We start from the raw sequence: 12999 nt of genomic DNA on the forward strand, positions 1-12999 counted from the left end.
GGAGACACCCTGACCACGTTATTTAGTTGCCAGCTATATGGTTCATAGACATCCTATTTGGACTGATATTTATTAACCTGATGTAGATCCATTTTTAGGATGAAACGTGTAAGCTGAGGAGTGTGTTTTGCAAAAAGGGAAAGATGACCTAGAAGACTGTCCATATTTCATATTATTGGATAGCAAAACATTCAGTACTATCTTCACTGCGCACTAACTCGTTGTACTTTCTAATGTGGGCTGTCAACATTGGTCTGGCACTTGATTTACCAAGGAGCTGCATGTACAGTCTTCGTGCACATATATCACTGGAATACTATATTTTTTAAATCTAGAATTTCTGTTTATACATATAATAATAGACACAAATATAACAAGAAAACATGTTTAATTCTTCCCTCCCACCACTGAGGTTTCTATTGGCATGCAAATAAACCTTCCAGCTTATTAGTCAAGCAGCTTATAAATGTTACCAAAACGTTGCCTTTATTTGGCACATAATACCAGGTTGCCCATGTTTTTTACAGGTAAAAAAATAAGATTGCCAGTGGCTGAAAAAAGCATTTTCTTTCAATGATTTAATTGCAATTAACTATGGAAAATAAGTAAATCATAAAACATCATTCAAATATATATATATTTTTTAATTACTGCTGCTTCTGCTTTAACATTAAGTAAGAAAGATTGTATCTCCAGAATTGCTCAGAAAGTTAAGTGTGTTTACCAGCACTGCTGCCTTCTTCAACTTTGCTGACGAAAATCCCAAGGCCATGTTCGGAACCGCCCCGCACGCTGAATCCCAATCGTCCATCTGGGCTTTTGTCCACAGTAATAGCGAGGATCGATTCACTTTCATCACTGTTAGCTGTGGAAACATGGTAATGTGCATTAATGGATCTTTAACTTCATTCTGTATTCAATGTCCGACTGGTCCAAATGTTTCACTTTTCTCGAACATAGAATTATAGGCTACACAGGCCTTTTATTATACCAGGCATTTCCCCAGGACTCCAAACATCGGATGTCAGTTTTGAAAACCCAGGTTGGCTCCTGGTGCCTCTGTCAATTTCTTCAGATCCCCGAGATGAGTGAGAATGAGAGCGATAGGGATGAAAGAGAGGAGAGAACGGCGGAGAATGGATGAATGGAAAGAGAGATGCAAGAGGAGACAAAGGCTGGGGGAGGGGGGGGGGGGGCGGTCTGGTTTGAGCATTTTGCCAGGGATGCATTTAGTTCCCTAGTCCGGTCCAAATGTTTATGTAGCAAAACCCAGCATGAATGCCTAGACTACATACATTTACAGAGGCTATTTTATGCAGCTCAGTCGTGTCTACTTTTACCACCATCAGGCAGGGTCGGATTGGGACTCAAAATTGGCCCGGGCACCCCCAAAGAAAGTGGCCCACATTTGTGGATCACCACCTTTCATGAATCAGTGTGTCATTAACATCAGGGACTTATTTAGGGGAGAAATGTGTGGTAAATTTTGAGGGCCAGTAGAATCATCCAAGACCGGAAACACTTATTCCAGTACATATCACCCTCCAAGGCCGGCCTTTGCTGAAAAAGCGCCCTGGGCCAAATCAAACTTGGGGCTGCGATGTTTCTCCCTCATCGATTTCCAACCTCCCCTAACAATTCAATTTCTACCTTTTCTTAGTGGTGTATTTAACACTACCTTCATCAAAAGGTCCCTAGCAGCGGATGTTCTGTACCAAGATCAAGGGTAGGAAAGGGAGCATTATTGGGTTATGAAAAGTCTATATCCTGCCACCTTCAATGCACCTGACCTTGTCTTCAACACTATTACTGCAAATGATCTTAATATGGGGTGTTGTGTGTTCACTGGCCAGTCAAATCCCAGCTGATCACCTTAGCGGTGACCAACCTCTGAACACTCAACCCCCCCCTGTTTATATGCTAAATTGGAGGTGAGAAGTTTTGGGAGGGGGAAGAGAGTGAGAAGGGATGGGGATGAAGAAATGGAGGAAGAGAACTGAAGAGAATGTTAAGTTTTACATCGTTAATGAACAAGAGCTGCCAGATGAAATAACAAAAATAATTATTATAATAATTAGGTGAGCTCATTGTGTGCCTCGCTAAACCTGGACGCCCTGGGCCGGAACCCAGCTCACCCATGCCCAAGGCCGGCCCTGTCTCCATCCACCCTTTGTTTCATCATTCACTGTTCAATCCTTGTGTCCCATTGCCATCTCCTTTTCTCTTCACTTTTGTTTCCCATTCTTCACTCTCTGTCTATACGAATCTATCATTCAAAGCTTATCTCCATGCAATCTTTCCTGTCTCTCCGCTCAGCTCCCTTTCTCTCATTTCTTTTTTCTCTCCCTTTTCCTTTGTCAGTCCAGGATGGAGGGTGAAGTAGATTTTTTTTTGTTTTATAACAGCAACACTGCCAAAACGGTGTTTTATTTTGATTGTCTGTTTCTATTCATATTTTTTGAATTGCAAGTTATTTTAAAGGTCTGCCTTTCTTGCTGTGTTTTCTCTCACTCCATTGCACATAAAAACAGAGAAAAGTGGCACAGGCACCTGTGGCTTGTTGAACCAATCGTTGTGACCTTCTGTGGGGGGCAGAAGCCTCCTCACCTCACCAAATCCCTGCTAATTGTGCTTCTCAGAGGCTTGCTGTCACCTTTTGATCCCGGTAATGGAAGAAGGCACCGCATGATATGCGTCCTGCGGTTGCCCGATGGTCATTCTGCAAACAACAACTAATGGGCCTCATGAGTATCTTACTCAGACTACCTCTCACCTTTAGCTGCAGCAGTCTATCTGTTAGAGAAATCAGCCCTGGTATGTGGTGCTGCTTTACCCACAGACAGAAAATGGTACACTAGGTGGCCTGGCCTCCGCCACTGGCCCCTCGGGCAGTGCCCGATTGCCCGCCCTGCCAATCCGACCCTGTCATCAGGGCATTTCAAGACACAGAAAAAAAGAAAAGTAATACAAATATAGCAGAGCAATTCAGAAACAACTGATAGTTGCAGCATTGAGCATCAACGTGATTTATTGAGAAACACTTTCAACTGAAACATTTATTTTATGTAAAACCTTGTAAATTGTATTAAAACCCAGCAGCCTTCCCAAGTTTCTTTATGCAGCGCAACTTGGAAACTCTTGTCTGTCTCCAGCTTTACCCAGACTGAGGCCCCAACTCCAATTGCCCTTTTTGAATCATAGGCTTTTAGGCATTCTGTGTTTTGCAATCCACTACTTATTGGTGTTCTACCAAAACAGTAATTAGCATATTAGTATTGTCAAACCAAAGTATTGTATCCAGAATATGGACTGCTACAATATTTTGAAAGTAAGCAAACATACATTAGTACAGGTTTACTACTCTTCAATCCAACTCACTGTACCTTTTCACAGGTAAAACGGTAACCTAACTATAAAGTCCTTGTAACCTTTGCTTTTCAGTGAATTTCTATGGGTATTTTAACAGTAAAGTAATATATAAATACTGTACGTTAATACACTCACCACCACGTACAGCCTTTTTTCTATTGGGCTTTGGATCCACAAAGGATCTGTGTCCCTAAATATCTATTTTATTTCCCTTTAATAACACCAAATTACAAAAAGCACAAGCTGTAGACCAAGATCTAGCTTCCTGCCAAATTTGGTGTAATGCCATTTGTAGGTTCAGGCTGTAGCCGTGTATAAAGAATGCAAAATCCCTAAAATTATAGAATGGGGAAAACGCTTTTTGGGACCCTCCTTTTTTCTCAGTCCCTGCTTGACGAAACGCTTTGAAACTTTCCTGACAGCAGATGAACTAACTTGCATACTAGCTTTAATAATTGTGTGAAGATCTGTTAAACGCTGCCAAAGTTATCCGCAAAACCAAAAACACTTTGTCTATGGGACAAGTAGGTCCTCACTTTAACCAGCTACTCTATATCGCCAGTAGGATACATATCTATATCTAAATAAATATATCTATATTTACATATACATATACAGATATCTGAAAAACCAAGGAAGAACTCAAGGGAGGGTTTCAATATCTTTACCCCTTTAGTATAACATAGCACCAAACAGCAAAAGAAGCATTTTGACTTCAAACTCTTGATCAATTATACATGTATGTGTATATATATGTATATATATATACACATATACATATATTTAAACATAATACATAAATACAGACATATATCTACATATAATCAATGAAAAAAAACAAAGTGTAAAAGGACGGACTAGGGTTTGGCCCAACACTCCCCCCCCCCCCCCGAGGGATGCCCAACTGCCCTCTGTACACAACCAAAGCACATGCACCCAAACCCCTGTGAGCACCCAACTGCTGAAAACATTTAAAAGAATGACTGGTGGTGCTCCTGCCCATTCTAGGGGCACTACCAGTATTATGGGGTGCTCCTTGCCCAGAGCAATATATAATAAATGAGCAGCTCCCGATGCTCATTATTATATATATTTTTTTTTTTGGGGGGGGGGGGGGGTCTCAGGTGGAACTGGCTTCACAGCCAGCACCTATCCTGGTTGCCAACAGGAGCTGGCATTTTTTATTTAAACAGTAGGTGCCAAGATGACCACCTGGAGTGCCCACAACGTTTTGAAATGGTGTAGGCCATGAGGGAAGCACCAAGGACCTGGATGGCTCCCTAGCCAGCCCACACCCTCAGCGAGACTGGTGCTGGCTATGTTCCCTGACCTTAAGAGAGTGAGCAGGGTTTATATTTCTGTTTCCTGCCCTAGGACACTGCTCTATTCAGGCCCCAGATGATGGGGTCACCCGGGCTTTCATACAGCTAGGGAATGAGGTTATGCAATAACGTAATCGTCCTGGGGATAGTGTCCCCCAGGGCCTTTTAAAGGCTCCATGAGGGGGGCTCATACCAGAAAAACTGAAATGCCCACCTTGGATCACCAAAAGCAGCATATGGAGATACAGAAGGCAAAGCACCACTGAACTGGAAAAAAGGGGGCAAGAGGCAATGTTTACAGAAGGAATCCATGACATACAGGCACAATGTCCCAGGCAACCGCTTGCTACTATGACCACCTATGTACAAACCAGAGAGATTGAAGTTTACAGGAATCTATGTCTTTCTTGCAAAATTTATAGATTTAGGGGACAGATGTACAAAACATTTTCCATTTGCAAACAGCCTGATTCTCGGAATCAAGTTGTTTGCGAACACAAAAAGGCATTTTTGTATATACCAAGCCCAAATAGGGACTGTGGAGCGGTATTTGGAAGTGGCGTTTTTAGGGCGTCCCTTCCTAATACCGATTTGCATTGGTACGTATGAATGTTTTGTGACCAAAGTGAGGTCGGAAAACATTCAAAGATTACCACCAACTCAAAGTAGGTGGTAACTTATTCGCAAATGTGAAGGGGTTCCAAAGGGGCCCATTCTCCTTTGAGAATTATTGTTAGAATATTTTTTTAAAAGCAGGCCATGGTCCCATGGACCGCTGCTTACTCTTACAAAATGAAAATAAACTTTCTTAATTATATAAATGCATCCCATTTTCCTTTTGGGACACATTTAAAAAAAAGATTGCTTTATTTAAAAGCAATCACAGACATGGTGGTTTCCTGACCCCAGCAGGCCACCATCCTTGTGATTTCTGCAATTCCCAAAGGGTCGCAAGCTGAGACCTACCTCATTAATACTCATGAGGTAGGTCTATTTGTGACCCACTGGGAATAGCAGGAAGTGTTAAACACACTTTAGTACATTAGTGTTTGTAGTTACCATATAGTGATTCATAGAAATTCGTTCTCTTGTAATTACAAACACTAATGTTAGCAAATGTGACCCCTAGGCACAGTCCATGAAACATAGCGATATACTAGAGGCAGAATTGTTATACAAGTTAAAAAAGCAGTTGATCAGTTCAAAACAGGGAACAACCTGAGCCGAACAGGTTTGCTCTTACATTATAGAAAACAATGGCTACATGTAGATATAGGTACATCTTTTACCTGCTCGGACTGAAAAGACAATCCACAGCTGTTCCCAGGTTTGAGTCTATGGGGGTCATTACAACATTGGCGGTAAAAGCCGCTTACCGCCGTGCAGAAGACCGCCAATACACTGCCGCGGCCGCGGAAATCCGCCACAGCTATTATGACCCACATCTCGGAATCCGCCGAAATTCAGACACCCAAACATGTCCGCCACACCAAAGGTCAGTGATAAACTGGTGAAAAAAAAACCTCCACAGTCACGCCAACAGAAACAAGCCCATGCTATCACGACCCACGAATCCACGCGGCGGTCTTTCAACCGCGGTATTCCATTGGCGGTACACACCGCCGCGCTCAAAATACACACACATCTCCAAAACACCACCACATTTGACAATTCGAAATACACACACCTGATACACATACAAACACCACTCCCACACACCCAACACAATATAAAACACACACCCACATCACCCACAAACCCCTACGACCAAAAATTATTGACGAAGGCCAGAGAGACTGCACAGCATAAACAACCCCACCACACAGAGGCACACAACATCATCCCCCACACAACATACACTCACAAAACACCACACACCACTACACATCACCACACTCATCACCACATACACCACCCCACACATCACCTACACCACCCCATGGCACAGCAAAGACACCCCAGGTTCTCCGAGGAGGAGCTCAGGGTCATGGTGGAGGAAATCATATGGGTAGAGCCACAGCTATTTGGATCACAGGTGCAGCACACCTCCATAGCTAGGAAGATGGAGCTATGGCGAAGAATAGTCGACAGGGTGAACGCAGTGGGACAGCACCCAAGAAATCAGGACGACATCAGGAAGAGGTGGAACGACCTACGGGGGAAGGTGCGTTCCGTGCTCTCCGGACCCCCACCTCCTCCCCCACAACTAACAACATGGGAGGAGCAGGTCTTGACCATTATGCATCCTGAGGGCCTCGGAGGAGTCGGTGGAGGAATGGACTCTGGTAAGTCAAATCTTAACTATCATATCCCCCACCCTACCTGCATGCTATCACAGACCCCCACCCTCACCCCTCCCCATCACTCCAACTCCTCACTAATGTACTAATAACACAAACTACCCATCCCAACACCAAGCCCTGCATGACACAACAAAGCATGGACACCCCTCACTAAAGCATGCCCACTGCACATACCCATAACACCCCCCCAACCATCATCACACAAGCCCCCACACAGGAAAGCTAGCACCGGGGTACACGCTCACCCACCCATTGCACACCATGACACACACAGATGCAATAATCATGCTTTTACACCCCTGCAGGACCACTACCCAACGTCATCAGACAGGAGGGTCCAGACATCTCTACCCCACCCACAGAGGAGGCCCACAGTGATGACAGCAGCTCTGGCCAACTGGATCCAGATGACCAGCCCGGACCATCGTGGGCCTCGGGACAGTCGGTTCCTCTCGCACAGGCACAGCCCAACACAGACCTTCCACTCTCTGGAAACACCAGCACAGCACCCACCCAGCGGGCCCATACCTCCGTACCCAGGACACGTCAATCAGCTGTGTGTCAACCACTACAGGGAACCCAGGATAACCCACCACCCCAACAACAACAGGGACCTGGGGGCAGTGGTAGTGGGAACACGGTCCAGGGGACAGAGGCACAGGAACACAGGGGAACGGGAGGGCTGCTGTGTGACAGGGGGCGGACAGGCCAAGGGAACCCACTCTCCACGAGGCCCTCTCCTCCATCATGGGAGCATACCACCACTCCCAGGAGACGATGGCTACGGTCCTGGCCAAGTTTCAGGAGACCCAGCTCATGCAGGAGGAACAGTATTTGGGGTTCAGGGAGGAACTCAAAACCATCAGCTCCGCCCTGGGCACCATCGTAGGGGTGCTGAAGGACATACTGAACACCATGAGGGACACCGTGGCACTCCAAGGGGCCCCTGACACTAGCATGGATGGTAAACTGCCCACCACCTCCGCCGGCGCTAGTGGACAGGACGCCCCGCCACAGGACCACCACACCAGCACCCCACCCCCTGCAGACGGGGAACCACCCCGCAAGCGGTCCCTGAGATCCAGGAACAGGACAGATTACGATGGCAAGACCCCCGCCAAGAAATGAGACCACTCTGATTGTCATCCCACTGTCCCACTTTGTAACCCTGTCCTTATTGGAACTGCCCCAGCTCCACTTCCTATGCCCATATGGGCAGTGCACCTGTGAGACTAATAGACTGGACTCTGCCATGGACATTCCTCCACCATCACCCCTCACCATTTTACCACCCCCTCCAATATTGAGCACTTCAATAAACACCCTTGAAGCACAAAACAATCTGGAGTCAGTCTGTGGTTTTGAAAATGTGTATTAGCTATGACAGTGACAAAATCAGTTCTCAAATGTAATGTCAACATACCTATGTCACACATCACAAGTCCATGAAGAATGCAAGCAGATGACACACGTTGGTAACCACACCTGTGAAACCGTAATGGAAATGTACGACTGAGTTACCAAATACTGCTTGAAATTGACAGATAGGATAGAGGTAGAAGTGTGAAAGTACTTCTAGTAGGCAAGAAAGTGTTCTCACCTGTGTGTCACTGGAAATATTGCTGGATGACTGAGTCTCTGTTGTCAATGTCTTCTTCCTCTGCTTCATCCTCATCACTGTCCACAGGCTCCACAGCTGCCACAACACCATCATCTGGACCATCCTCCTGCAGAAAAGGCACCTGGCGTCGCAAAGCAAGATTGTGAAGCATACAGCAGGCGATGATGATCTGGCATACCTTCCTTGGTGAGTAGAATAGGGAACCACCTGTCATATGGAGGCACCTGAACCTGGCCTTCAGGAGGCCGAAGGTGCATTCGATTATCCTCCTAGTCCGCCCATGGACCTCATTGTAGCGTTCCTCTGCCCTGGTCCTGGGATTCCTCACTGGGGTCAGTAGCCATGACAGGTTGGGGTAACCAGAATCCCCTAATAGCCACACACGGTGCCTCTGGAGTTGACCCATCACATAAGGGATGCTGCTATTCCGCAGGATGTAGGCGTCATGCACTGAGCCAGGGAACATAGCATTTATCTGGGAGATGTACTGGTCTGCCAAACATACCATCTGTACATTCATCAAATGATAACTCTTCCGGTTCCTGTACACCTGTTCACTCCTGTGGGGGGGGGGGAACCAAAGCCACATGGGTCCCATCAATGGCACCTATGATGTTAGGGATATGTCCAAGGGCATAGAAGTCACCTTTAACAGTAGCCAAATCCTCCACCTGAGTGAAAACGATGTAGCTCCTCATGTGTTTCAGCAGGGCAGACAACACTCTGGACAACACGTTGGAAAACATAGGCTGGGACATCCCTGATGCCATGGCCACTGTTGTTTGAAAAGACCCACTTGCTAGGAAACGGAGCACTGATAGCAGCTGCACTTGAGGGGGATCCCTGTGGGATAGCTGATTGCTGACATCAGGTCAGGCTCCAACTGGGTACACAGTTCCTGGATTGTGGCACGGTCAAACCTGTAGGTGATGATTAAATGTCGCTCCTCCATTGTCAACAGGTCCACCAGCAGTCGGCACACCGGAGGATTCCGCCATCTCCTCACATGTCCCAGCTGACGGTGCCTAGGAAGGACAACAGCGACCACAGAGTCAAGCAACTCAGAGGTATGTACCCACAGCTACACAGAACACGAAACATAATCCAAAAAGTTGTCTGTATGTGTGTTGAGTCGAGGCCTACGTATGTGTGACGCAGTTGAAAATGAAGCCATGTGGGCCCCTGAAATGGCGGCTGTCTGACCTCTAAAGTGGGACAATGGGATGTGAGGTAACTGCGCTGGCGTTGTACACCGTCGCGGTAGGCGGTCGAACACTGCTGCGCAATGCTGCATTGGTTAACATTAGACCCTATGGGTCCCAGGAGCCAATGACGAAGTGCGCCGGCGGTGATGATACGCACCGCCACGGACATCACCGCCACGGACGTGATCGCCATTTTCTATCTGTTGAATCACTAGATACCTGATCTTTGACAGGAGAGGACCTATACTGCAAGTGCTGCTGTGCCCTCGGTCTGGAAGAGACAATGGCTCGTGCCTCTGGGAAAAGGGCCCCTGCCTTCACTGCACAGGAGTTGGAGAAGCTCGTGGACGGGGTCCTCCCCCAGTACACGCTACTCTACGGTCCTCCAGACCAACAGGTGAGTACACTGGGAGCAAGTTGTATGGGCTATGCCTGGATGGAGAGGGCTGGTTGTAAGAAGGAAGGGGGCAGAGTTCAGCGAGCATGAAGGACGGTGAATGCATGTGCCACATGGCAAGGGTAGGGATGTGGGCCATTCACTTCGACGGTGCAGTTGCTAATGACTTCTCTTCTCCCCCTGTACATGTCATGTAGGTCAGCGCCCACCAGAAGAAGGATATTTGGCGTGCCATCGCCAAGGATGTCCGGACCCTGGGGGGTCCACCAGAGACGGAGCACCCACTGCCGGAAAAGATGTGAGGACACTCGCCGCTGGAGCAAGAAGACGGTGGAGGCTCAGGTGGGGATGGCCTCCCAACGTGGGAGGGGTGCCCGTCGAACCATGACCCCCCCTGATGTTCCGGATCCGGGAGGTGGCCTACCCTGAGTTGGATGAGCACTTGAGGGCATCACAGCAGACACAAGGGGGTGAGTACAACATCATTCAGCGGACTTTGCGTGCAGTGAAGGTGTCTGGGTGGGGGAGGAGGGCTGTGGGTTTCCCTAGGCCAGGGCGAGTTCCGTAGGCTAGGCCCCTCCGTAATGCAGGCCATGTGGCACTCCACCCCACCTCTGTAGAGTGGCAAGTACAGGTATACATGCCCCTGTGTCATCTATGTGTGCTGATGTCCACCAGAGCCATGTAGGCCATATCCCAGGAACTGCATCAGTAGAGCCCAACAGCAGGGGGCTGCTGTGTTTGTATTGTCCGCCAACGGTAGCGGTAAGCCATGCACTCAACCTGTCTTTCTTCTGTCGCCCCCCCCCCTTTTTGTGCTCTCCCTGTTCTTTTGTGCATCAGCATCATCAGGCGGAGGTACAGTGGCACCGGAGCACGAGGGAGCTGCATCGCACATGGCCATGGAGGGCCACAACACAGACTCAGAATACATCAGTGGGACGGAGGGCGAGGGGAGCTTCACGGCGGGGACAGGATCAGCAACCAGCGACACGGACTCGTCCTCCGATGGGAACTCCCTTGTGGTGGCGGCAAAATGTGTGCCCCCCACTTCTACAGGTACAGCCGCCACCACCCCACCAGCACCGCCCTCCCAGCAGCCCCTCAGTCTTCGCCCCAAGCCCGCTCACCCAGTAGGGTGGGCATCACCTTCGCCCCAGGCACCTCAGCCCCTGCCCCTGTCACCTCTGCTGCCCTCAGTGAGGAGGCCATTGACCTCCTCAGGTCACTCACTGTTGGGCAGTCTACCATTGTGAATGCCATCCAGGGTGTAGAAAGGGAGTTGCAACACAGTAATGCATTACTGGAGGGCATTCATTCTGGTCAGGCTGCCCTTCATCGAACCCTGCAATCTCTGGCCTCAGCACTGATGGCAGCCATTGTCCCTGTCTCTAACCTCCCCCCTCCAACTTCCTCCACCCAGACCGAATCCCCTGTATCCCAGCCTATCCCAAGCACACCATCAGACCAGCCTGCACACACGTCAACACACAAGGGAAGCTCAGGCAAACATAAGCACCACACATCCCACAGGCACTCACGCAAGCATCACACACATACAGACACACCAACATCCACTGCCTCCACTGTGTCCCCCTCCTCCTCGTCTCCCTCCTCCCTCCCAGTGTCGTCTACACTCTCACCTGCATGCACTACCACTACAGCCATTATGTCCCGCACCAGCACACCCACCAGCACACCCGGCTCACCTGCACTCACCACCCCCACTACCATTTTCACGTCCCCTGTGTCCTCTCCCAGTGTGTCTGTGACGCCCCCTCCCAAAGTACACAAACGCGGGCACACACACACCCAACATCCATCCACCTCACGACAGCCTCCAGCGCATGCACCTGCACCCAAATCAACAAAAGTTACACCTCCTACAACCACCTCCTCTTCCTCCACTCCCAGACCCCATCCAGCTACCCATCCCAGTGTTCGTCAGAAACATTTCCTGAGCAACCTTGACCTCTTTCTCACCACCCCCCCTCCAATTCATAGGTCCCGTACTAGCACCTCAGCCAAAAAATCTCTGGGACCAGTGGTGCCTGTTAGAGGTATGTGGAGTGCACCGGGCACCAGGGCAGCCAGTGTGACACGGAGCCACAGCACAGCCAGTCCCCCCCCCTGTGAAGCACCAGAAGTTGGACAGTGCCCGACGGGATAGGGGGAAGACTCCAGCCGGCAAAGCCGCTCACAAAGGTCCCGGGGGGACTGTCCACTCAGTCGTGACTCCTCCCAAGGTGGGGAAGGGGCAGAAGAAAGCGCCAAAGTCTGGGAACAGCAGCACAGCGGAGAAGCCCGCCATCATCCCCGCTGCCCAGGAGGCCACCGCCAGCACCATTGTCACTGGCCAGGAGGCCACAGCCAGAGTCAGTGCCCAGGAGGGCAGTCCCATCGTCACTGGCCAGGAAGCCACTGCCAGAGTCAGTGCCCAGGAGGGCAGTCCCATCGTCACTGGCCAGGAGGCCACCGCCAGAGTCAGTGCCCAGGTGGGCAGTCCCATCGTCACTGGCCAGGAGGCCACCGCCAGAGTCAGTGCCCAGGAAGGCAGTCCCATCGACAGTGGCCAGGAGGCCACCGCCAGAGTCAGTGCCCAGGAGGGCCCCGGCAGCCACAGCCCCGCTGGGCAATGAGGGACCGCCGTGGCAAACACCGCTGCACAGGTCAGAGACAGCTAAGTCAAGCACAGCTGAACAGGGCAAGCACCGCTGAACAGGGCAAAGACCGCCACGGCATGCTCCGCTGAACAGGTCAGAGACAGCAAAGTCAAGCACCG

General features: G+C 49.4%; 1 protein-coding gene across 3 annotated transcripts in view; it reads right to left on the reverse strand.

Moving 5' to 3' along the window:
• Positions 1-12999, reverse strand: part of PDZD7 (PDZ domain containing 7) — a 608602-nt gene that overhangs the window by 511296 nt on the left and 84307 nt on the right. For all 3 annotated transcript variants that reach the window (XM_069239535.1, XM_069239534.1, XM_069239537.1), the window contains one exon: positions 725-865. In XM_069239535.1, the coding sequence (XP_069095636.1) occupies positions 725-865 (141 nt within the window). The remainder of the gene's footprint in view (positions 1-724; positions 866-12999) is intronic.

This window comes from Pleurodeles waltl, chromosome 6 (genome assembly GCF_031143425.1).
Source record: "Pleurodeles waltl isolate 20211129_DDA chromosome 6, aPleWal1.hap1.20221129, whole genome shotgun sequence".
Lineage (NCBI taxonomy): Eukaryota > Metazoa > Chordata > Amphibia > Caudata > Salamandridae > Pleurodeles > Pleurodeles waltl.